Here is a 27,219-nt window from a genome sequence, read left to right as displayed (position 1 = left end):
CACGATGTTAAAATCATTTCAACTTTAATCGTCACTTTTAAAGGCTCAGCTGACCAGCAGAGCATCGATGTTAAGACAGAGATGTCATTTTCCTTGGACATGACGAGCTAGTTACACATACATACCTGACTCGATCTGAAAGACAGACGCAGGTAATCGCACAAGCTCAGTCGATCTCTCTCTCATTCGCTGTCTGTTTACGCATGTTAAGTGCATATCTACTGAGCCTCATAATAAACACATTATGTTATCATTACTAACTTATTACCTATTTAATATTCAGCGCACAGGCATTAAGTGAGAATGGAAAATCCTTAGGAAAAAAGAAAACAGGCAAATATCGCGGTTGCTGCGGTTGTTGCATTCCTTTGCGGTTATGCACGTCAATAGCGCGGTATTGCGATATTGCGGTTATCGCGACAGCCCTATTTCCTGGCACATTGAAAATGATTGTGTAACATTCAGTTGCATCTCTTTATACATTTCCTATTAGGGCTTTTTTATTGAAAATGTCTTCTCTTTTAATAAAATGTCAAAGAAGGCTTCTTGAGTCAGCAGAGCATGACTCAAATAAATATAGGTAATCAGGACTGCAATGACTTGTACAGTTTTAGAGAAGCAAACTAGTCATTTTTATTTTGTGTTTGATAATTTGACAAATATGCATTATGCTCAAATGTATACATTTTAATTAATCAAATATCAAGAAACTTTAATTAGGGAGTATGATCAGATAATGGCAGTATGTGTTTGTAGAGCGTGACTAGATGAAATCAGTGTCAGTAGTTGATTAGGGGCTGCAGATTACAGCAGTATGGGTGGATTAAGGCTTTGCAGGCAGTATAAGAATGTTGAGTTGTGCTATTCCTGTGATTTATTGCCTTACTACTTCTGCTGAGTGCGAAGCCACTCAGCCAAAGAATAGATGCAGTCCACCAGATGATGTAATGTTTTTTCTTTGTATGTGTGTGTTCGCACATGTGCATTTGTGTGTAGGTTTCAGTAAAATTAGGTTATTAAATCTGTGGTAACAAGAGAGCAACACAGTCAAGTCGAGTCGAGTGTAGCTAGCTACTAAAAGTTAATAAATATGGTTTCATGTGTGTTTTAGCATGCTACCGGGCACAAGAATGAACCAGAAAACAATGTCAGCAATCACTTATCATTCAAAATCTGAGTTTACCTTTGCCACTCAAAGTGAGTAAAGCATTTGCTCATGTGAACTGAGTAATACAGAGTAAGAAAGATAATGCACTTTTTGATTATTTATCATTGATATTAGCACACATATACATTTATACCAACTCTCCTGTCATTGTCCTGGTCTCTGTGCAAAGACTGGGTCACCTTGACCCAGTTTACACGTAACAGATCCAGTACGGCTGAACTACACATGCTGAACATATAGCCAGTCTCACAGTAGATCCTTCCTGTCAGCCAATCAGAGCAGTGCTGGTTGGGTCTTTATTTCTGATTGGCCAGGTTGGGTCAGGGAGGACTGCAGTGGTGATGTGTAGGGGTTGTTTGATGCTTTTGATGCTTTCTGCTGCCGGTGTGTGTGTGTGTATGCATATTAACGATTCAGGTTTTATAAAACTGCTGTGTCATCCTGGTTTGCTGTAATCAGGGTCAGGCTTTTCCAGTAGGCTGAGGAATATGTTTTTTATGATTTTATGTGTACAATCAAATACCTGTGTGGGTTTGTGTACACAGAGAGAGTTGCTTCCTTGTAAAAATATAATATATGTAGACACATTAACATTTAAGTATATTGTAGTGAATTAATAATCAGAAAAAATGGGATGTACAGTATGTTCCAGTCCCTGTGTGATTGGTATTATATTAGTAAAAAATTTTCATAATAATAAAAAAAAAAATCAGTAGTAACAAATGTTTGGGTAGTGCACTTACCACATGCTGGTAGAAACTAAGTCAAATATGTATTCGTTTAGGCTTGGCATGTTGTTTATAATGAATGCAGTTTTTTCATTCTTGTTCTTAGTACTGTTAAATTTGAAGTATTTTAATGGAGTGACCAATATACATGTTTATAATATTCGTAAAAGTTTTGTTATATTTACCAGGTAAGAGGAGCGTTACCAGGTGAGTTTAATAACAAAATGTGACTTATAAAATAATATGACCGAACGTTTTTGTGACTTATAGACAGGTGCGACTTAATGTCCAAAAACACATTATTATATTTCATAAATACTTATACACAGGCATCAAAATTTAACATTTAAATGATTGGATATTTATTTTCAAATAATAATCAGAAATATTATAACAGTTAATATTAGATTGTATTGTTAAAAATAAATGTATGTTGCTCGTGTTGTCTCAGCGTTGTTCAGTTGTTGGTTAGACATAAATAGAGATGTGCTGTACCATAAAATGTATCAAAAATTAAAAATCAAAAAGTAAATCCATACACAACACCTGATTAGCATAAAATACAGCAAAAAGTCATTCATCAATGTCTGATTTGCATATGTAGAGGATAGTCTTTAACCTTTTTAATTCAGTTAGTGTTGAGTCAAGGTTAATTGTGTCTTGGGTCGAGTGAATGCTAATTAAGCTAGACACCCAGAAGAACAAAGAAGGTTAGTGCTAGGACACATCTGGCCTTAGTTTATAACTTACTAGTTGATTAAATTATGAATCACTGTTACTCATTTTCAGATATTAGTTTAGATTGTATCTTGCCATTCAGGGATATCTGTGGATTAACAAAACAGCAGAAGGTTTTCACTGTAGAAAGCAGTGATTGGAGAGTTGGAGTCAGGATCACCTTGTGTTGACCTTGATTGTGGCCATTTGCATTTTTGGAAAGCTCTCCATGAAATAAATTGATATAATAAAAGTGAAAGAAGGCATAACTAAATGAACATCCGTCTATGTTAAAAATAAACCAACTAACCAGTGCAGATGAATACATTCCTGTGGCATTAAATAAAATATAAACTGATACATCTATGTTTTTTTTTCCGCCTCTAGCTGGATGACACCAGCTCATCAGAGGGAAGCACTATCGACATAAAGCCTGATGAGGAAGAAATGGCTGTAGTGGAGGTTGTGGAGGAGTACCTAGACCCAGAGGCATGCTGGACTGACGGTGAGCAATGCATGTGTGTTTGTTTGAAAGTAAATGCTATTACAATTAATCAAATGTATAATGAATTATTGTACAAAATTGACATTAAATTGACTGCCCTAGTATATACTGTATTACACATTTAAGTTTTACTGGTAAAGCAGCTATAAGCAATAAAGCATACATTTTGAGTGTTGATTTGATGTAAATGTGCACTCATTAGATGTGTAATATGTTTTTCAGCCTGTGTGGCACGGTACAAATGCTGTGACGTGCCTATTACTGAGGGCTGGGGAAAGTACTGGTGGTTTCTGAGGAAAACTTGCTACCTGATTGTTGAACACAACTGGTTTGAGACACTCATCATTTTTATGATTCTGCTCAGCTCTGGAGCTCTGGTAAGGTCACACACATGCACACAACACTATATAGTTTCCAAAGAAAAAGAAGAAACTGGTATTATTTGCTAATATTTTCTCAAAAGTGCTAAGGAGTAAATGACATATTGTTGTTGTTATTTATATATATATATTTAATTTTGTTATTAGTTATTTATTAAACGCATATTTCTAGAAAATGACAAAATCCCACAGATACATTTAGAGGACTTTACATTAGGGTTACAACAACAAGAGAGTAAAAATTCATGCATTGTTTAGTTTAGATCAGGGGTCACCACACTCGGTCCTGGAGGGCCGGTGTCCCTACAGAGTTTAGCTCCAACCCTAATCAAACACACCTGAACCAGCTAATCAAGGTCTTAATAGGTATACTTGAAACTTCCAGGCTGTTGTGTTGAGGCAAGTTGGAGCTAAACTCTGCAGGACATCGGCCCTCCAGGATCAAGTTTGGTGACCCTTGGTTAAGATCTTCTAAAGTTAAAGACAGTCTTTAATTTCTCACCCTCATGTTCCAAACCCACAAGACATTTATTCATCTTCAGGACACAAATTATGATATTAAAATAAGATATTTTGAAGATATTTTTTAATGAAAACTAAGAGCTTTGAGATGCTGCATTGCCAGCAACGCAACTACTATGTTCAAGGCCCAGAAAGGTAGGAAGGACACTGTTAACCCTCTAAGCGCCAAAGACGCAAAATTGCAACAAGACGTCATACCTAATAAAATAGACTGTTGTTCCTAATACGGTGCAATATCTCATTTGTATTCCCTACTACTAGATGGCAGATATGTAGTACTTCGTTTCTAGACCAAAATGACGTCATGCTCCTATTCAAAGTGTTGGAGGAAATAACAGAACAAGTGAGCTATCGTATCATTCATGCGGAAGCAGTTCAGTTCATAGCGTGCAAGTAGATTGTGAGATTTGTGAGAGAAAATCGCCAAATGGCTGATAAAAAGTTGTACCATTCTGACTCTGAAGGGGAATATTTGCCTTTTGGAAATGGCGATTGACCGTCTAATAATCTTGCGTTCCCCAGTACATCTTTGCAGCGCAGTGGTGCCGCCGTGCAAGGCGAGAGCATTCACAAAGCACAAACAAGTGATCATTTCGTCCCTTTGCCCAACGGGAATGGGGGTGGCAGGGGTGAATGTGGTCGTAGTGTCCATAGGAGGACTGTTGCTAGAGGTAGAGGCTACAGGAGTATAGTAATATACTAATAATTTAGTAAGTTTTATTGTTGGTTTTCTCTATTCTGATAATTTTGATCGTTTTACTACTTTATAGTATAGTAATAAGTAATAATTCAGTACTTTTTTCTAAACATATAAATATATATAAACATCCATTCAATATCTACTATTTCCTAAATATTACTGGACTGATCAAAAAGTAGGCTACTCTTCACATGCGTTTTACTTCTATATAGTATAGTAATATAGTAATAATTTAGTAATTTTTCCTGTTTTATTGTTGGTTTTCTCTTTTCTGATCATTTGGAATGAGGATAAAAAGACAAAAAATCTACTATTTCCTGAATATTATGAAATTCAAGATTGCCGCCCCTGATGACATCATAAAATGAAAATTAGATGAGTATATTTACACCCCACATAAACTTTTGGTCATGCCCAACATTTTTCTAATTTACAGTAGATCTCTATCTTTAAGCCCTTTCAAGCCACAAGCTTTTGAAATCTTGATGTCAAAATCCAGCATTTTTCACAAAAAATACCCTGGCGCCTAAAGGGTTAAAATAGTCCATGCAACATCAGTGATTCAACTTTAATTTTATGCAGCTACACGTGTCGAAGACTGACACGGAAGAGAAAAAATTGTTGAATAAAGTCGTTATTTTTTGTTTTCTCGCAGCTTCATAAACCACTGATGTCACATTGACTATTTTATTGACCTTTCTCTGCCTTGAACGTAGTAGTATGCATTTATTAAATGCATATTTCTAGAAAATGACAAAATCGCACAAATACATTTAGAGGACTTAACATTGGGGTTACAACAACAACAACAACAGAGTAACAGTTCATGCAATGTTTAGTTTAGATCTTCTTAAGTTAAAGAGACAGTCTTTAATTACTCACCCTCATGTTTTAAACCCACAAAACATTCATTCATCTTCAGAACACAAATTATGATATTAAGATATTTTTTAAGATATTTTTGATGAAATCTAAGAGCTTTGTGACACTGCATAGACAGCAACTACTACGTTCAAGGCCCAGAAAGGTAGGAAGGACATTGTTAAAATAGTCCATGTGACATCAGTGATACAACTTTAATTTTATGCAGCTACACGTGTCACAGACTGACGCAAAAGAGAAAGAATTGTTGAATAAAGTCGTTATTTTTGCTTTTCTGGCAGCTTCATAACAAACCACTGGTGTCATATTGACTATTTTATTGACCTTTCTCAGCCTTGAATGTAGTAGTTGTGTTGCTCTCTTTGGTCAGAAAGCTCAAAAATATTGTAATTTGTGTTCTGAAGATTAACAAAGGTCTCACAAGTTTGAGTAAACTAACCCTTAAACATTATCTAAAGGTTAAGCATTTTTTTTCTCTTACTGTTTTTAAAAAGGGGAAAAATATATATATAAAAAAAATACATTTGAAAGAATTCCAGGCCTAATTTTATACCCAGATTGTTTAAAGTAATGCAAATAAACTTGTACATTTTACAGATGAAGTAGTTATTTAATTCGCTATAAATTAGATAATGAGTGGAGACCTCAAACATGTCCATCCCAATTCATAACCTCTTATGTTATTAAAGATCTAAGAAATTAATAAATCAATGATAAAGATCAGCACATCAGTGATAAAGATCGGCAAAAGCTTTTCTGATTCTGAAATTAGATTGGAAGATACTTGGGCACAGTGTGGATATCTCAACCTTTCACAAAGTATATGTGGAAAACTAATGTGATATAATGCTAGTGCAGGTGGATTTTAATGTGATTGAGGCTGCATAGCATATTGTGTGGTATATGATCTCTGTAAGTAGCTAATAGCTATCACTATATTGCACTGTACCAGCCCCTGCACCTCAGCAGTCTGTCTTGGGGCTGCAGTATCTCATGTCTGCTTTTAGGGACCGTAGCCAAATGCTGTAGAAATGGCCCCACATGCAGACGATTCTGCTGCCTCTCTCACAGCTACTGTTAGGGATAGTGCCCAAACTCCCACTAAAGTGAAAGTGTAAGCTAATGTAAGTGGGGTTGCAGTGCCACACTTTGGTGATGTCAGGGACTGAAAGTGAAGAGTGATTGTGGGGAAAACTGCAGTTGATAAACCGTCTTTAGTTGATCAAACAAAACAATTTTTGACAAACATGCATCAAGATTTCATTTTTATAATTGACTTGTGTAGCAATGTAAATTGAAAACATTTTCATGTTAGCTACTATTACATTAGATGAATTGAACATTCAGAAACACTGTGTTAAATAAATGTAAAAAAAATCCCTTTCTCTGTTCGTTTCTAAGGCATTTGAGGATGTATACATTGAACAAAGGAAAACCATCCAGATCATTCTAGAATATGCAGACAGAGTCTTCACATACATCTTCATCCTGGAAATGTTGCTGAAATGGGTGGCCTATGGCTTTGTCAAATACTTCACCAATGCATGGTGCTGGCTGGACTTCTTCATTGTGGATGTAAGTAACTTATTGTAATATCCATAAATCACAGTCGTTGTCCCTTGCACTGCCTCACATCAGATGGATTATTCTGCAGATCATATATGCATCATGTCAGTCCTTTTTGGCGATTAATTACATTATTTCTCAATGCGAACAAACATGTTTTCCTATTCTACTCCTTTTGATGCTCGTGGTCTGCTCTGAGGTCAGTGTTCATTGTCTTCAGACTGATCTTAGATTTGATCTGGTTTAGTGTTTATTAGTCATGTATAGTAATAATATTTGTTTATTCTTGTTATATATGTATATTGTTATGTTATTGTAGAACAGAAACATTGTTACTATTGACATTGTTACTTTGTTTTATTTTTAGATATATGATGTATTTAATGTATTTCCCCATTCACAGAATAGAATCAGCTCAAGCTGCACTCCTAAAAATAAAGGTTCTTTATTGGCACAAATGGTTCTATGAAGAACCTTGAACATCCATGGAACCTTTCAAGTGCAGAAAAGGTTTTTAAAATGTTCTTCAAAATGGTTCTTTTAGGAACTGTTCACTGATAGGTTATTTGGGGAACCAAAAATGGTTCTTCTATGGCATCACTGCAAAAACACCCTTTTGGAACCTTTATGTTTAAGAGTGTACTTAAAGGAACACTCCACTTTTTTTGGAAATAGGCTCATTCTCCAACTCCCCCCGAGTTAATAAGTTGATTTTTACCGTTTTGAAATCCATTCAGCCGTTCTCCTGTTCTGGCGATATCACTTTTAGCATAGCTTAGCATAGATCATTGAATCCTATTAGACCAATAGCATCGCGTTCAAAAATGACCAACGAGTTTCCATATTTGTTGTATTTAAAACTTGACTTTTCTGTAGTTATATCGTGTACTAAGACCGGTGGAAATGCAAAACTGCGAGTTCCTAGGCTGATAAGATTAGGAACTGCACTTCCATTCCGGCGTAATAGTCAAGGAAGTTTGCTGCCGTAATATGGCCGAAGCAGGCGGAGTATTATCAGAAATGAGTTCCCAGCTAGTTTAGCATTTGCACATGTGCTGCGTGGTATTACTGCTCCTGCTTCGGCCATATTACGGCAGCAAACTTCCTTGACTATTACGCCGGAATGGAAGTGTAGTTCCTAATCTTATCAGCCTAGAAAATTGAAGCTTTGCACTTCCACCGGTCTTAGTACACGATATAACTACAGAAGAGTCAAGTTTTAAATAGGACAAATATGGAAACTCGTTGGTCATTTTTGAACGTGATGCTATTGGTCTAATAGGATTCAATGATCTATGCTAAGCTATGCTAAAAGTGATATTGCCAGAACAGGAGAACGGCTGAATGGATTTCAAAACGGTAAAACTCAACATATTAACTCGGGGGGAGTTGGAGAATGAGCCTATTTCCAAAAAAAGTGGAGTGTTCCTTTAAAGTGAATCATGCAATCATGAAAAATGTAAGAATATTGACATTTTATATCTATCATAGATATTTCATTTAGTTGAAGCCACATAAAAAAATATCAACATTTAATATGATTTATTCATAGTGTTCTTAGTGACTAAATTTAGTGTGAAATGCATTATATAATTGTTAAATTCTTTTAAATTAATTTACAAAACATTGCTTTTTCACTTTAAAAGTGATTACTTTGGGAATTTTCCTTGCTTCTTTTAATCAATGAAATATGTACATAGACATACTTGAAAATGAACTTGCAGAAATGGGTGTCAATACATGGCATTGTCGTCTATTGTCGTCATGCATCTAAAGTCTGCCCACATTTCTGTAGATAGCCCATTTTGGTTTGCAGCCACTTGGCAGTGCCGATTGTGTGTTTGATTACATGTGTATGTGGATATAAGTCCTAAACGAAAGTGTTTCCGATTGCTAGTTATTTTCCCTGACAGGCACTGTAACCTTGTCTCTCTATAGTGCTGATGGACACAGAGGGCCTGAGGGGGCATAAGAGGGCCGGGAAGTGAGGGGCCAGGGTAAGGTCTCTGCTAGGACTCTCTTGTTCTTTTACAGGAGTTCCTCTCTCTCTCTGCCTCCTTACTCTCCCAAACTGCCCTGTTACCCTAATGACTCTCGAATGGTCTCGTGTGTACCGTACGCGGTTGGTGTTTGTACGTATTGTGCGTATCTTGTGTGTACAAAGTACAGTGAACGTGCTTGTAAGTTTGTGCACACCTCTTCTCTAAATGTGTCCCTTCACCTCTGTTTTTTTGTATTTCTCAACCAAAAGTTTCCTTCCAGGTTTGCTGTAAGCTGCTTACCAAGCTTCGTCTGCCTGTGATACCAAAAACCAATTGCATACTAAGATCAAAAGTGCAAACATTTGGGTCGCCCAACATACAGTACCTATGACTGGTTAACCCCATGTTTAACCTGAATCTCTCTCCTTCTCTCTCTCTCTCTCTCTCTGTTGTTGAACACACATATATGCATACATACATGAGCGAACCCTTCTATATGTATGTATATATCTGTTTACTGCCTCTCCAGCTCAGTGTCAACGTAGGGTCCTCTCTCTTTTTCTCCCTGACGTCCTTCTTGACTCTAACACTTTGGCCCATCTCTTTCTCTCTTCCTCCCTTCCTCTTTCTCTCTTTGTATAGGTGTCTATAGTCAGCCTTATAGCTAATGCGCTGGGCTACTCAGACTTGGGCCCCATTAAGTCCCTGAGGACTTTGAGGGCTCTCAGGCCCCTGAGAGCTTTGTCCCGGTTTGAGGGCATGAGGGTAAGATCCAGGGCTGCCCTATGCATGCCAGTCACTCTGTGAGAACACGACTGCATGCCGAAAAACACCATTGTGCAGAAAGTAAAACCACAGCTACAGAGGAATAAGCAAACCTATCAGGATTCTGGAAATCCAAACATTGTTTTGGCTAAACCAATCCTTCAAGTGCATGTATTTTAAAACTCTCCGCATGGAAAACCTTTTCAACATTGCGTCATGATGCAGCTGAAATATGAAGACTAAGCTTTCCTTTTGTTGATTTATTAGATGTATAGAAGTATAATAAAATTCCTTTTCCATTCAATTGACATCGTAAATAGTCTTATAGCAACTTTTGGGGAAACTTATGGTTTTTAGAATAAAGATGAGAGGGGATCTTATGTGAAGCTGCCTCATCACAACCATTCATTTCTTTTGTTTGGTTACCATTCATGCAACAATATTAGTTGAAGGACTTTTTGTGATGTTTCTAGCATCCAAATGTCTTAAAGTTTAGCTGTTTCTCTCAAAGTATCTCTTTTTCTAAAAGTCATCCTCCTGCCTGAACCAATAGTTCCCATTCTCTTTCTTCACCCTGCTCTTTTCTGCAACCTAATACTTATCCACCAATTCCTGCATCCTTACTCCAGTCATTACAGAATAAAAATGTAAAAAATATAATAATAATTTTCAATTCTTTAAGCCAAACATTAAAGACTAATAGGCAATCTCAATGAAAGGCATAATCAGAAACCAGTAGAACATTTTCTAAATAGTTCTTTGATCACTGGAACTTGAATAGGATTTGAATCTGCTTTAAAACTAGTTTATTGAAGCCTAATCTGTTTATTTTCTCACTGCATTACTGTTCTTTGTATTCACTCAGTTGTTCATAATCTGGTTTTATCTCTTTGCCATTGCATATCATGTAGAATGCATGTTCTTGAAGGTGTAAGATGAAAGTCATGTTCCCCCTTGGTTCTATCGTAGCTAATCTCTGCGAATGCATAACCATCTCATTGACTCATGTATTTAGTCGTGTTATTCATATATATGTGATGCGATCTAGGAAAACCCAACACCTGATGAAATTTGATTTGAGTTTTGATACCATATGAAAGCTAGGTTCAAGTCCTTTCCAACTTTATTTTGTCCATAGCTTGAACGTAACACAAGTTATGGCTATCTTAAAGTGGCTGATAGCTATGATTTTCAAGAATGGAATTTTGGGAAAAATGGGTTTAAAGTGAGACGGGTTTTACTTTCACTATACGGGTTTAACGAAAGCTGTCTCTCAAGTCAGGAGTGCTATACTCCATCATTACACAAACAGACTAACGTTGTTTATCATGGACATAGTCTCTGAACATTTGATCACCCCTTGTATGTTTAGATGGCACAAATAGTGTACCTTGTAGTTTAAATTTAGAAAAGTGAGCACAGAGCACTTGTCCATAACAGACTGTCATTGGGCTGCTCCTCTTTAATAACTTCATCACCAAACCTTCATCTCTGGATGTGAAATCGTCCTTTATAACATTGTTTTATAGCACTGACATTACCAAAACTAAGCAGACTGAAATGAGTAAGATTGTTTAAGTGAGCAGCTACAGTACTTAGAGCTCCGCCATCTCACGATATTAAAAAATAAATAAATAAAACACTTGCGTGCTGTAGTTTACACAGGACTGGTGGGAAATGTATATTGAAACATCTTTATTAAATATGTTACTTGGTTTATTTTGATAGGTTAACTGTTTTTGTGGTGTTCAGAGAAAGCACCTCTCCAGCACATTCTTAACATAAGAGAAAGACACAGTTTTGCTTGCTGCTATGAATCACTATTTTTCTGTACGAAACAAGTGAATTTTTGCAAGATTTTTTCAGAGATGATGGACAAGATTTTATAGCATAGAAATTTAATGAAAACCTAGTTTTGACCAAAAAAAATGACATTTTTCCATTTTACTGAAAATGTCCCAGCGTGACATCCCACGGGTTTTCCCAGATTGCATCACATATATACACACCAGGCTTATTTGCTGAGCAAGCTCCACTGATTGCCTAAATGCCAGGAGGAGTATGTACAGGTCAGATTTCACTACCAGAGAATTATTTGCTTTTTACTTATTTTTAAATTTTGATAGACTTCAAAATACCACAAATAAATGCAAGTTGCTCTAATTTATGAAAGCCTGAATAGGAACATCTAATGGATCACTAATTAATGAGTTATTAAGATCATTGATGTCGAAAAATATTTAAATATTTAAAGGGGAGGGGGGGACATGGCTACTGCTAGGATCGCCCTGCATGCACCGTTATTGGCTGACCATTTCTGACATCACTCAACCAGATAGTGTGCTGACATCACAGCTTTTGTGTGTACCGTATGAGAGATGTGATCGGGAGGGTGGGAATCTTCCTCTACAATGTCTATCTTTACATTTCCATCACAAATGGCTGGGGCAGGTAGTTTTCTCTTAGTGGTATACTGGTATGGCAAGAGAAAAAAATGTGTTTGGCGGTTATGAATTTATGCATGAGTAATAAGAAATCAAAGTGGCAATGGTCTACAAATTGAATTCCACATATCCTCTGGATACTGGTGTTGTTTTGCTTCTGCTTGTTTCTTACTACTTGATCCACCATTGTCAAGCATGAAATTGCTACCCATTCTTATTTTTAAAAACTCATCATATTTAGTTACATTCTGGATTCTTTTTTTTAAAAGTTATATTGTTGGGCTTTTTTACGGGGGTGGGATCAGCAAAAGACCTCAAGACGGGAATTGAACTCGGGTCGCCGCACTAACCACAAGGCTATCTGCGTCAATTGGATTCTTTAGATTATATAGCACTAATAATACCTTTAGCCAATCACTGAATGGGGAACAATGTTGACTTGCAAATAAGGTAGCAAGTAAGTCATGAGAAGCAGATAGAAGCAGAGCATTTGAAATCCAGTTTGCAGCTTGCAGACAGAGAAATCACTGCGGCTATCCTATAAATTTGAACCTTGACGTAATAAAAATGGCTAAAATTTCATTGTAAAGAAACATTTCATCAAACGCTAATGTAAAGAGTTTTCTGGCATTTTGGCTTTAAAACCTTTGCCACTTAAATGCACATGCAAATGCAAATTAACTTAATTTCTGTTTGGGAACCAAGCCATACCAGTTTACATCTCCGTAGTGCTGTCATCTTTAGATTCTATGTTGAGTTACAATATATTTGTGTATTTATCTCCATGCTCTTGCACGAAAGATTACAGTTGGACAGTTTGTAGAGTAAATCTTACACCTCTTCAATTTGTTCCAACAATACATATTAGTGGTATTATATTTGCATGTATATACAGTACATGCATAGATAATATTGATCAACAAATAGCCAGATTTGATTAAATTTTATAATTTATTAAACATTTATAAATAAAAACTCCTAGATGATGTTCTAAAAGAGATTAGTTTGCATTTTTGTTCATTGTAAAATGTGTAGAGGCTTTCTAAGATGTAAAAATGTAATCACTTTCAAAAGAGATTGAAGATATGCACAATACATGGTTAACATATGAACATCATAATAGCTCAGTTTTACTTTAACACCTACTTTCTCTATCTTTTTTTAATCTCTCAAACACTGTATTGAAATCCATCCCCCTTTATCGCCCACTTCCCCCAATTGTTTTTTTTTTTTTCTTTTGTCCTATAGGTTGTCGTGAATGCTTTGGTGGGTGCCATTCCCTCCATTATGAATGTGCTGTTGGTGTGTTTGATCTTCTGGTTGATCTTCAGTATTATGGGTGTCAACCTGTTCGCTGGGAGGTACTATTACTGCTTCAATGAGACATCAGAAGAGTATTTTAAAACTGACGTTGTCAACAACAGGACAGATTGCTTTGCACTCATCAATGCAAACTACACAGAGGTTCGCTGGAAAAATGTGAAGATCAACTTCGATAATGTGGGTGCAGGTTACCTTGCACTCTTGCAAGTGGTAAGTCATCTCACATCTTTTGTATATCAGTTGTTTAATTACCCACCATGACCTTGCTCAGTAAACATGATCTGTTAACTCTTTCCCTGCCAGTGTTTTTGATAATTTTCACTAAATTTTCATGGGCCCAACAATATTTTGTTGTATGATCTGTTTTATTTTAGCTTTTTTTAATTTACACTTTAATGCGGGTAAGTTTCCTAAAAAGGCAACATTTCGAGCAAAAAGTAAAAGAAAATTGCATTTTCATCAAAGACTACATCTGTGTCATATTCAGTATGATGATCAAAGCATAGATGCAGTAGATTGCTGTGATTATTTCCCACTTCCTGAATCGACATTTCACTTTTTTGTTATATTAGGAAGTTTTGACTTATATGCTGTTTATTGTTGATGATCACATTATTTTTCATATGCATCTGCTTACATATGAGTTTGCTCATTTCTGCATCTTCCTCACCTGTGTTTTTGATCGTGAGATTGTGGTCTCATTCAGAAGATGCATAATAGCGCCCCGAATGTTCAACAGTGAAAACACTGTAATTCTCTTAAAAGATGAGATAACACATCAATGGGGGGGGAAAGAGTTTGGATTATGCAATATTTTAAGTTTGATTTCTTTGTCCATATGACCTAGGCCACGTTCAAAGGCTGGATGGACATCATGTATGCTGCTGTGGATTCCAGAAAGGTGCGGATGTTTTTATAGTTTGACACTGTTGGCTCTTTATTCAAGCGAGTCACTTTTTGCTTATTGCTGCTTGCAGGTTGAGGACCAGCCTATCTATGAGGACAACATCTACATGTATATATATTTTGTCATCTTCATAATCTTTGGGTCCTTCTTCACTCTGAATCTCTTCATTGGTGTCATTATTGACAACTTTAACCAACAGAAGAAAAAGATAAGTGTTCTCTCTGTTTTTCACCTCTACAGTGCTGACTTTGCACTTTGACGCATTCTCTTTGGATTTTTGATATCTCCTATTATGTGCCCTATTTGGGCACGTTGTTGAGCAAGATTTTGTCAGGTTGTAACCAGTCTTCTTTTGTCTTTATACTTTGGAGGTCAGGATATCTTCATGACTGAAGAACAGAAAAAGTACTACAATGCTATGAAGAAACTGGGCTCAAAGAAACCCCAGAAACCCATCCCTAGACCTCTGGTGAGCAGACAAATAAGCATTTTGATCTAGGTTGCTACACATTCAGTATCTTTCCATCAATGATTGTTGCATAGTGATAGGCCAATAGTGGCAAATACATGCGTGTGAATTGTTAATGTGACCCATGCTGGCAAAATGCACAGATTAATGTTGAGGGACAGGCACAAACACAAAAAAATCTAACAAAACAACACAAAAAACACTAAACATGGTGTCTTTTGGTTAAATGAGTTCATTAAGCCCTTGTCTCGCGATCCCAATGCTCCAAATAGTAATTAATAGTGCTGTCAAAATTAGCGCATTAATGCAGGCCATTGGTTTTTTCCTGTTTAATGGTGTTAAAAATATTTAACGCAGGGGCGGGGCTAGGGTTGGGAACCACACTCACAATTGCTGCTTCTGTCTTTTTTCCCCCTTGACAATAAGTTTTTGTTTAGCCACAAAACGTCTTTATGACCACATCAAATGGGAGACTTTTCAGACACACTCCAACTTCACTTCAGCGCACACTGTCGACTGTATCATTTCAACTGTGCTCATTGTGACTAATTTTGCCAGCACAGGTCACAAATGTTTTAAAAATGCAATTTAAATACTAAAAATTGCATTTAAAAATATTTTAAAAAATATTTTTAATAGTAATCTTATTGTTACATTTAACTACATTTTCAAACAAATTAAAAATGTTTTTGTTTTATTCTAATTTTTTATGTTTTATTAATTCATTACTAAATGTAACTACATTTTTTAATTAATTTAAAATGTTCTAGTTTTTAACATTTTTTTATGTGTATTTATTTGTCAATTTCAAATATTTGTCCATTCCTTATTTACTTTAACTGATTTCTTAATTTTGATTTTAAGTAACACTTCTAGTCTTCTAATCTTTTATGTATTTCTTCTTCTTTTCCTTTTCTTACAGAACAAAATCCAGGGGATGGTATTTGACTTTGTCACTCAGCAGGCCTTTGACATTTCCATTATGATACTCATCTGCCTTAACATGGTAACCATGATGGTGGAAACAGATGATCAGTCAGACGAGACAGAGAACATCTTGTACTGGATAAACTTCATATTCATTGTGGCCTTCACTGGCGAGTTCGTCCTGAAACTATTTTCTCTGCGACACTACTATTTCACCAATGGTTGGAACATCTTTGACTGTGTTGTAGTCATTCTATCCATTGTGGGTGAGTGCTGTGTCCACATGTGATTTTTTTTGACATATCCTTTCACATTTTATGTGCTTTGGAAAGTTTTGTCATTTGTCTTTGCTTTGTTTTTCAGGTATGTTCCTGGCAGACCTCATTGAGAAGTACTTTGTGTCACCAACTTTATTCAGGGTAATCCGTCTGGCTCGAATTGGCCGTATTCTGCGTCTAATCAAAGGAGCCAAGGGCATCCGGACATTACTGTTCGCTTTGATGATGTCACTTCCTGCTCTGTTCAACATTGGCCTGTTGCTTTTCCTAGTCATGTTCATCTTCTCCATCTTTGGCATGTCCAACTTTGCCTACGTGAAACGAGAAGTAGGAATCGATGACATGTACAACTTTGAAACTTTTGGCAACAGCATGATCTGTCTATTCATGATCACCACATCAGCTGGGTGGGACGGCCTCTTGGCTCCTATCTTGAACTATCCGCCTGACTGCAACCCCGACAAGGAGAACCCAGGAACCACAGTGAAGGGGGACTGTGGCAATCCCTCAGTAGGAATCTTCTTCTTTGTAATGTACATTATTGTGTCCTTCCTGATTGTGGTGAACATGTACATCGCCATCATCTTGGAGAACTTCAGCGTTGCCACCGAGGAGAGTGCTGATCCACTGTGCGAAGACGACTTTGAGTCCTTCTATGAAATCTGGGAGAAGTTTGACCCAGACGCTTCGCAGTTCATCACCTTTGCCAAGCTGACAGACTTTGCAGACACATTAGAACATCCTCTCCGTGTGCCAAAGCCAAACATCATCGAGCTGATCGCCATGGACATGCCCATGGTGAGTGGCGACCGCATTCACTGCTTGGATATTCTGTTTGCCTTTACCAAGCGTGTGCTGGGTGACAGTGGCGACCTGGACATGATGCGACAGCAAATGGAGGAGCGCTTTGTGGCGGCGAATCCCTCCAAGGTGTCATACGAGCCCATCACTACCACGCTGCGGCGTAAGCAGGAGGAGGTGTCAGCCGTCGTCATCCAGAGAGCATACAGAGCGCACCTGGTACGCAGAGGTGTCGTCTGCAAGCGCAGGCCTGCCAACAACAAACTGGAGAATGGAGGGACCAATCAGGAGAAGAAAGAGGGCACGCCTTCCACTGCATCCCTGCCGTCCTATGACAGTGTAACCAAGCCCGAGAAGGAGAAACAGGAGGACAACAACGAAGGCAAGGGCCGCAAGGAGAAGGGCCGCAACCAAAAAGACGTCAGGGAATCCAAGTGTTAAGACTGCTACGGTCAAACTCGTGGACAGCGATAATGATCATGACGATATTATAACGAAAACTGTCATTTCAAGCGAATGGAAACCCTGAATCAAACTATACAGATGTACAGATTACTTTAATTTAAGAGGAAAAACAAAACTGAAGTAACACGACAAAAAATTGTTTACAAACGTCACCGATGTATCAAGGCGAAGAAAAGAGTTGGGGTTCCTCACAGCTTGAAGACACTTACAAGTTAAACCAAACATAATCAGCTTCCTGTGTGGCACTGTTGCATCAAGACTTGATTTAAACAGAATCAAATACGAATTTCAAAAGACCGATACTTGATCAAGTGTATTTTAGAGGGCTATATCGCGCTTCAGTATGGAACTCTTCACCGAGCAGGAATGTGATAATCCGAGGGAGAACTAGGATCGAATCCCGTGCTTCTGAACTGCGTCGGCGAACTTTCCATGCAGAAAACAAACACTGCTATTCATGAACGGATCAGAGGATGGCGAAGGAGTCTGCACCGTTTCATTTCACATATGTGTAAGAACTCAACGTTACTGTGAGAGCGAGCAGGATAGACATGAGTGTGAAACAAAACCAAGAGTCTGGCTGATTCCAACGGTCTCTTTGCGTTTGTTAGTGTCGAATATATTTTACATGGTCTTTACATTATTTGAGCGGCAAAAAAAAGAGAAACAGGAGGGAAAATACGAATTTAACATTTAACATTTTGCCCATGTCACCTTCAGTAACTGTGTCATGATAACTTTGTTATACCTGCATCAAAAGGCTTTTTCTACATGGGCTTTCACACCGTTAGGACCGGGGACAATAACCAGGGTCCCCCAATACACATCTCCAAATGAATAATAAATTATTGTGCTTGTTCAATGCATAGAAATGACTTGCATGATGGCATGTTTTGATCAGAAATTTTGCATGAGTAATCATAGTCCACAAAACACTAATACAGGCCACCACAGTGGCTTGACGATGTTTTAGGCTGTCCACTGGCTAAATTTATGACCAGAAATTGATACTGAGAAAACCGAATTGGGCCTACGATGCTGAACCGCATCTTCTCCACTTCTTAACAATACCAAAAAGATTAGGACAGAATTTGGGATTGGCTTCAGATGGTGCAGAATGCCTGTGACTAATCAGTGGCTTTCGTACATTGAAACAAATACTAGCATTGTGGCACATTATTGGAGAGGACGGACACAAGGGACATCCCATTTTTTGCTGCTCAGGAGATAATGAATGGGAAAACTAAATGTCGGAATGTGTGTGTATGGAGACAGGAAGAAAATGATACAAAATAACACTGTAATTCCTAAAGCTTCTTATTTTATTTGTATGCAGCAATATCGCTTACCTCACCTACAGCACTGCCCGCACTGCGGGTCTTATGGTAGGTGGGTCCAGGGAGGGGCAAGAGGGTGGGGGGCAAAGGTTTGGGCATTATTAGGGGTGTAGCAAGTTGGTTTGCATTTTTAATCCTAATCAGGGGTTAGATGAGATGAGCTATAACTGTTTCCGAGAAAGTGGCAGTTTTTTTTTTTTTACTTTAGAAAATGAGAATTATGATGTTTTTTATTTGATTTTTACATGCTATATTTCTTTAAAGAGTTTTGCAGCGTGTCTACATCTAGTCTCGTCTCGGTTTGTCCTTAGAGGATCAGCCGGACGTTTATATCCGTGTACGAAGCCATTACATCTTCAGCAATGGTTTGATTGTAGCCAGGACAAAAGGACAGGACTTGAGAGAGAGAGACAGCAGGGAATGGTTGGGCAGTCACAGCTGTTTAAGGAGAAGCCAAAGATGTTTGTCTGATTATTTGGTGTGTGCAATTTGTGTCTGGAAGTTTCTGGAATGTCACAGGAGCGGAGTGATCCTCTCCTGCTTAACACTTTCAGACAGACTGATGCTTGTTGACTTTCCCCATTATTCTCAGGATACAACACAGATGTATCATGTGACTCTGTTGTCATCAATAAGGGCCTTCGCAGGGTCCAGAGAATGTTTGTGATATGGGGTGGAGCTAAAGCAGGAGAGCTTCCACCACATTAAAGAGTAGGGCTATCTGACACGGAGCAAGCTTCAGAGATTTCAGGCAGTAGTGAAAGTGTTGTTGTGGAAGTGATGATGAAGTGAGATCCAGACTGAGAATATTGCTAATTCTCACCAGTGTTCTACAGAGGGACCTTGGTTTTAAATGTGCAGTTATTCGACCCCTGGTCAGCCTTGTTTCTCATCAGTACACCACCACACTAATGCCAAATAACCATTCGGCACTGGTCCCACAGCAGCTTACTGTGAGCCGGGCAACTCCACCCATCAGAGTGACTACATTTTCAGTTTCTTTAAGTGATGTCAGCAGTTTTCCCTTACCCTTCATCTGGTGTCGATGGTCCAGTTGCTGCATGCGACCTGAACCAAAACAAAAACAAACAAACAAACAAAAAAAAAACTCTGCTCAGCAAAGCTCAACCATTCTCATTTATGCACACATGCAGGCTCGACTGTATAAACAACAACAACAAAAAAGAACAAATAACAGATCATACATTCATTTAAAAACAAAAATGAATGAAAAATCAATTTAAAAAAATATATTGTACAGTATAGGCTATGTTGTAAGCAGCACAAAATGCTGAAAAGTTAAGAATGAACTTTTTAAGAGACTATAAATAATGTAATATATAATTTTATTTTAACGGCATGCATAGTTTTTTGTAAATACAGAAATACATAAAAAAAACTACTGCTATTAATCGAATACTGAAAAATAATTATAACCTTAATAGAATGGCTTCACTCATTGCCCTGGTCTCACTAGGTAGACTGTGACATATTTGTTAGAAGGTGTAGATTTTTTTGACACACTTTTCACATTAAAGAGGGGAATCCAATATATGTTAAATGCAAAAAGTATATATAAATCTATACAGAAATCAAGGCATATATATAGAGCTATACAACATATGCATCTATGTATACATGTATATGTACATATGTGTATATATATGCACACATATACATATGTATGTATATATGATATGAGAGCACTGTCCTCCTCTGTGTTGACCTCTGCTTGGAGTGGAGGCGAAGCACTACTGGCTGTCATTTGCTCACGTTCTTCTTTCTTTCGTGCAATACGTTCGGTGAACGACCAAAACTCTGACCTGGCCCACACAGTGTGTGTGTGTGTGCCTGCATGCGTGTTTGAGATGTCTGGGTTTGAGCGAGTGTTGTCTGTGTGTGTGCACGGGTCTAGCTTTCAATGCACGGTAATGTACTGGCTGCTCGCTATGGCTTATGTCGCCCGTTTTTGGGAGGGGAATGCACTACCAGCAATTCATTTACACCCTGTGTGAATACGTCCTACCATCTCCAACTCACATACTTACGTACATATGCACTGGACACCACATGTTCTTCCCCCATAAAACCCTGTTTTCATCTTCCGGCCTAATCGCCGAATGCCATGATCTTTCAGTCCGAGTCTGAGAGAGCGAGTGTGTGTGCGCGCGCGTGTAGGGGGTAGGGGGGGAAGGGGACGAAGCGTGTGTGATGGTTTGGTCACTTTAAATGTGTGTGATACAGCTTGACTTAAGCTTAGCTTGTTCTTCATCTCTTAGATACACAGCAATGCAATTTGCAGTCTTAGGTTTGGTTAGGCTTTATTATGCTTTTCTTGTTTTTGTATGTTTGTTTAAGGTGCCTTTTGCTGCCAATTTTGTTTGTCGAAAATGTAGATGATGTTGCATAAAATTCTCCTAAACAAGTGGAGCTTGTTTCAAATGAGCACTGGGAGAAAGAACTGAACTAAAGAATGTCTGTGACATCTATTAAAAAGCAAAAAAAATGAACACACACACACACAAAAAGACAAAATACAAAAAACAAAACAAAAAAATGTACAAAAAGCGAAAAAAAGAAAATAAAAAAAGAAAACTTAACTGGCATCAGCCTGACTTCATCATCAGAGATTGTCAAATAGCATGGGGCGGGAAATGGAGTGCGTTGGTCACTCGATGAATCTCTTAAAGGTTGAGTCTGTAGAAAGAGAAACAGTTTGCCTTCTGTGCTCAGCTTCTGTTAATTTTCAGCCACTTCTTTTATTTTTCTATAAATACTGATTTCTGTCTGTTCTTTTGTAGCATGACTGAGATGCTATTTCCTTCATTTGCTGACAATAATTCAAGTGGTTTTTGGTTCATAATGTTGTTCTTATCTCTTGCCACTGATGTTGGAGAGGAGAGGGTGTGTTGCACAACCACTTGACTTAGTGAGAATCAGTGAAAGATTGTCTTCATTTGAGCACGAAACCTTTTCCAAACAATAAAGCAGCCTTCCAGTTATGCTTGAGTGGTTGTGGTTTTTCTTTCTTCTGTTAAAAATGTTGAACAATGTATAATATATAATTTGATGGGAGAGGGTTCAATATCATTTTTACGCAAATAGTTAACCTTCTAAACCCTAGGTTGTTTTTTTCTGTTTTAGGCCCTGTTTACACTAGTGCATTTTGAAATTAAAACGATCCTCTTCTGCACTGCCATTTTCTCTGTGTTTCAGAAACGATCTCCATCCACACTACACAAATTAAAACACGTCACATGACCATTCATAATAAGCATAATGTTATATAATTTACACAATCATCGAACATACACAGAGCGAATGTGGGAAGCCATGCCATAGTTTTCAAAAGTCTCTGTTTTGGTCTGTTTACACTGAAACGCAACCCTAGAGTTCTCGAACTAAAACGGGGTCTGCAGCGTTTTACGAAAGTCTTCGTTTTCGAGGGTTGGAAATGCCGGAGTAATGTAAATGACAGCCGAAACCGTAGCCAAAGTTATGTGTTTTAAAACGAAAAAGGACTATTGTAAATGTAGCCTTAGTCTTTTGCATGGGTTAAAAATGTATGTATTCAGGTTTGTAATTTTCGTACTGTACAATCATAAACTAGTTATACTACTAATACTTCTTATTTGCATATTTGAAGTGTTGATTACATTAGCCCCTTTCACATATACAGCAGTAATCGTTAGGAGATAATGGCCCGGTTTCACAGACAGGGTTTAGACTAAACCAAGATTAGGCCAAAGTTCAATTAGGACATTTAAGCAATTTTCATAAACGTGGTTAGAATAAAAACATTACTGGTGTGCATCTTGAGACAAAACAAAGGCACTAATATATTTTAGGATCAATCAGTGCAATTTTATTTTAGTTGAAACAGCTCAGACTTACATGTTAGTCTAGGACTAGGCTTAAACCTTGTCTGTGAAACCAGGGGAATGTGTATATAATGTGTATTTTTCAAAAATACTGGTTAATTGCATAACGAATTTTAAAAGTTATAACAAAACCAGTAAATTATAGGTAATGTGCTCTGTGGGAAAGTTCAAGTACGAGTTTAGAACATGCTCTACTCTGAGTCAATCATATATTCATCATATATAATCAATATTCTGATGCAGATGGCGCATTTATGATTGGTCATCAGAGATAGGAAATTCAGAGCTCCATGAAGGGTTTTTCAAATGAACGTTCAGGCAAGTTAGAGTTCCTGCCTTCGCCTTGCTCAGCCCTAAGTGGAGAATTCAAGATGGCTGCTCCTTATGTAATTAATAGTGAAAGCTATACTGTAATATTTCAGAAGCATCTGTTATATTTCTGTCATTCATTATTATGTCATACATTCATTGCTGCTCAACCTCTATCTGTGAACATGCTGCTGCTGTATGAGTGCCTGCATTTTACAAAATGTAGTGTGGGCCTAATGCTATTTTTGTTAACACTGCTGATGCTAACATGACAATGCTAACTCCATTACATTTTTTCTGACTTGTCTACTGGAACACAGACGGTCCGAAGTAAATCAAACGCAGCATTGTATGCTCTGTGTAGTTCGGTTGTAAGTTGTCTAATATGATATCTCTGGGCTAAAAGTAGCTTCATCTGACACAACATCATTAAAAACAAATACCCTTCCACGTTTACAAACACAACACGACAGACGCAGCTTTAGCCGTAAAAAAGACGGAAAATCATTGTCAGTGTGAACAGCGCATTTTTTTCATTTACCGGTGAAGTCGTTCCTGTAATTTTATGGCAATTTACTGGTATTACTGTGTGAAAGGGGCTATTGACTGGAGGGCCACATTTGAACACAGACGAACCTGTTTAAAAACGGCTTGTTCCTCACTGCTCCAGAACAGACATTTCGGAATATAAGCCCAAGTGCACCTGTCTGCAGCCTGCAGATCGAGGCGGGGCTGAATCTGGGGTGGGGATGCAAGTGTCGCCCCGCCCACAACTCATCTCATTGGTTAGTGAAATGGATTGACGTCGCTGCCACGATAAACAGGAAATGCAGTTGGAAACTATACTTATGAATTATACGTTTTATATAAACGCTGAATCCTTTGCTTATTTATTCAGCTTTAAGATGTGTACAAATCTCAATTGAGTTTTTGAAAAACGTACGCTTATGACTGGTTTGTGGTCCAAGGTTACATACATTTACAAGCAAGACATCTTTCCGCTGTTTAGTTATCTCATTTCTGGCAATCCGTGACTATAAATCAAAATGTTAACCAGTGGTGTTTATTTACAGCTTTTTTGATTATTGTCTTAATTGTTAATAAGATACATAAATGTGGAAAATTCTCAGCAAGAGTGTCCACTATTAAATTAATAAATAGAAAAGGGTTGTTAAACATCAGAGTTGTTTATAATTACAAACATTTATGACACATGAATGAATTATGACGACACATAAATGAATTTCACTGTTATTTATTTAAGATAATAATGTTCACAGTTATTTCTGATTCTCCCTCCCACAGTCTAATGACACGCGAAACAGCAGTCTGGTCCTCTGTGCTCAAATACATTAATTTCTCTAAGAAATTGAAATAACACCCTATAAAAATCTGTTGACCCTTCCCGAAGTATATCTACTAAATTGAAACATATTTTGATTTCTTCTAATTTCGCTATTAATTGACCATATCGGATTACTTATTTAGTCAAACCAGCTAAAGCATTTCTGGTCAACTGTACTCTACATAATCCACTCACAATCGAAGAAAAGTGTCCATGTATACCGTTTCAAGAATGACAAATGCCAGTTTAAAAAAATAGGAGAGTAAATCGGCTAAATATGCGCGATATATTGCTATATCGACAGTAATAACTGGACCAAACATCTGACAAGCTGATGGCAAAGAAGATCTTAAATGATTCAGACTAAATTTAGAGTAACAAAACTACAGCGGTAACAAGTATGGTTAAAATATATATATATATAGATCAACAGATTTTACAGTTCAAGATAAAACTTAAAAGATGTAGTTATTAAATTTTATAAAATATTTCATATTCCTATCGATTCATATTGGGTGCATTATTTAATTATTATACCATAATTATTTAATGTATTTGTAGTGAACTATATATTAGTATTTAAATAATTCACCCTTATAGGCTGTTTGTGTGTGAGCTTAATGATTTTCTGCACTTGCTATACTATATACTTAAGGGCGGTAAAAGTACTACAATTTATTATACTAGTAATTTTATAATAAATCGAAAAGCAAGACGTCTTGAAAAATATAGGGAGTTTAAAAGGCAGCTGCATAACAAATAATCCTCTGCTGCCATCTTTTGGTTATGGGTAATTCCATATTACGCTCCGTGCATAAGGTCAATTGTCTTTCAGTTTCATATTTCCTGCACTCTAATATGACGTGTTCCACTATTTCTTCATGCCAGCAATATTTACATTTCCCTGTGCCATTTTACCTATTTTCAGTAATGATCTATTTAATCCCGTGTGTCCAAACCGAAGCCTTGATATTATTGTCTCTTCTCGCCTATTCCTCCCTGTACACCTTATTTCTCCCACTCTCCTTTGAATCTTATGAAACCATCGTCCTTTCCTATTTTCTTCCCATTGTTGTTGCCATTGTTTCTTTAATTTATTTTTAATAATACTCTTAATTTCTGTTCTACTAATACTAACTGTAAAATCAATTTGATTATTTTTAGTAACTTCCTTTGCTATTTTATCTGCTATTTCATTTCCCTTAACTCCATAATGTTTTCAACGTCATTTGCCACCAATGAGATGAGTTGTGGGAGTTACGTTATCTCGACATTATTAATTTACCTACAACCAATGAGAAGGCATGTGGGCGGGGCGACACGTGCAGCCCCGCCCCAAATTCAGCCCCGCCTCGATCTGCAGGCTGCAGACAGGGGCTTCTCCAAGTAAGGGTAAGTCTGTCTCTCTTCTACACTCTTTAGGCGTTGTCCGTCATTTTACCTCAAAGGCCAAAACGTGTTCAGAATTCATGAATATTTAATAAGTAAAGGGAGGTTCAGTTAATAATTGGTTGTTGCTAAACAACTGAACGATGTAGGCTGTTTTGAGGCTCTCACTATTCTTTCACTATTTTGGCACCATAATGCGCAAAAATACTAAATAAATAAAAATGTAAAACGGTACTTTAGCAATGATTAAAAGCAGAGTGAAAATGATAACAGCTGGAAAATTCCACATGCCTAATATAAGGATGAGAAATGTATAATCTGCTCATTTAAAAACCACATTATAATCTAAAAGTACTGCCTAGATCCAGATGAAGTCTGTTGGTATACATCCTCTGTTTGGGAATCACTGTTCTGTGCTGTTGGTGGTTCCACGCAACATTGACTTTGTAAGGAGTGCTGACTAACAGTTCCTAAGGTTTCTGTTTTAGGTGTCATTATAGGGGTTGTGTATGTTCCCTTGCTGTGTTCTTATCATGATGAATTGAGGCTGTGTTGGCTGTTGAACAGCATTCCTTCACACCACCCCGAAAGAATCACTAAAAACAAAAGTCCAAATGGTCATACATCCAATTGGTGGTTAAAAAAAGAGATAGCCTGAGTAAAAGAACAAGTATCACATTTTTTTGTGGTATTTTGACGTGAAATTTGTTTAATTAGAAATTACTAACAATTACCAAACCACAAAGACTAGTTTAGTTTTTAATCACTTTACTAAGTGCTCTTTACCCAGCACCACACCCAATTAAAAGTATTAAATATGTGACTAAAAATCAAAAGATCAACATTTGTTTTGTTTTAGAAAGGATATTTGAGCCTTATAAGGGCAGAAATGTTGGGAAACATTTGATGATATACAGTAGCTTTATATGTTTATCGTTTTTGTGTTGCACTGGAATGACAAAAGGGTGAGTAAATGATAATAGAATTTTCATTTCTTTGTGAATTATTCTTTTAAATGTGTGAGGGAGAGCAACTGTGAGTGAATGCTATCTGTCTATCAGGAGACAAATAACTTCAAGACACACAAACAATAACATGTACAAAGCTTCTGTAGTTACTAAATATTGGCATATTCTAAATGATATGTCCAGTTGTGCGCCTATGTACACATATGTCCCATTTATCACTGTGTGTGTAGTAGACATATACATGGTAGATTATTTTTAATCATGGTATATGAAAGAGAGTATGAAGTGCTGGGAGAGATTTACTAAAGATGTTTTCAGAAAAGGTTTTGTCAATTATCAATACAAAATTTCTGTGCGACAAAAATAAAACAGTAGGTCGCTTCAATCTGCAGACCAAGAACCAGTCTCAAAAATGGTTTTAGGCTGCAAGAAGATGTTGATCCCTAAGATGAAAGACTCAT

General features: G+C 37.2%; 1 protein-coding gene across 13 annotated transcripts in view; it reads left to right on the top strand.

The window, feature by feature from the left end:
- Window positions 1–21,868, top strand: part of scn8ab (sodium channel, voltage gated, type VIII, alpha subunit b) — a 66,270-nt gene extending 44,402 nt beyond the window's left edge. For 11 of the 13 annotated variants that reach the window (XM_073851472.1, XM_073851469.1, XM_073851468.1 and 8 more), the window contains 10 exons: window positions 3,001–3,118; window positions 3,341–3,495; window positions 7,004–7,177; window positions 9,793–9,915; window positions 13,608–13,892; window positions 14,530–14,583; window positions 14,660–14,797; window positions 14,954–15,058; window positions 15,981–16,251; window positions 16,349–21,868. In XM_073851472.1, the coding sequence (XP_073707573.1) occupies window positions 3,001–3,118; window positions 3,341–3,495; window positions 7,004–7,177; window positions 9,793–9,915; window positions 13,608–13,892; window positions 14,530–14,583; window positions 14,660–14,797; window positions 14,954–15,058; window positions 15,981–16,251; window positions 16,349–17,505 (2,580 nt within the window). In that variant the 3' untranslated portion in view covers window positions 17,506–21,868. The remainder of the gene's footprint in view (window positions 1–3,000; window positions 3,119–3,340; window positions 3,496–7,003; window positions 7,178–9,792; window positions 9,916–13,607; window positions 13,893–14,529; window positions 14,584–14,659; window positions 14,798–14,953; window positions 15,059–15,980; window positions 16,252–16,348) is intronic. The other 2 variants (XM_073851471.1, XM_073851470.1) reach the window with 1 other exon arrangement.
- Window positions 21,869–27,219: the final 5,351 nt, after the last annotated feature.

Source organism: Garra rufa, chromosome 12 (genome assembly GCF_049309525.1).
Source record: "Garra rufa chromosome 12, GarRuf1.0, whole genome shotgun sequence".
Classification (NCBI taxonomy): domain Eukaryota; kingdom Metazoa; phylum Chordata; class Actinopteri; order Cypriniformes; family Cyprinidae; genus Garra; species Garra rufa.
Note: the sequence above shows the minus strand (reverse complement) of the source record. Positions and strands in the feature narration are given on the sequence as shown.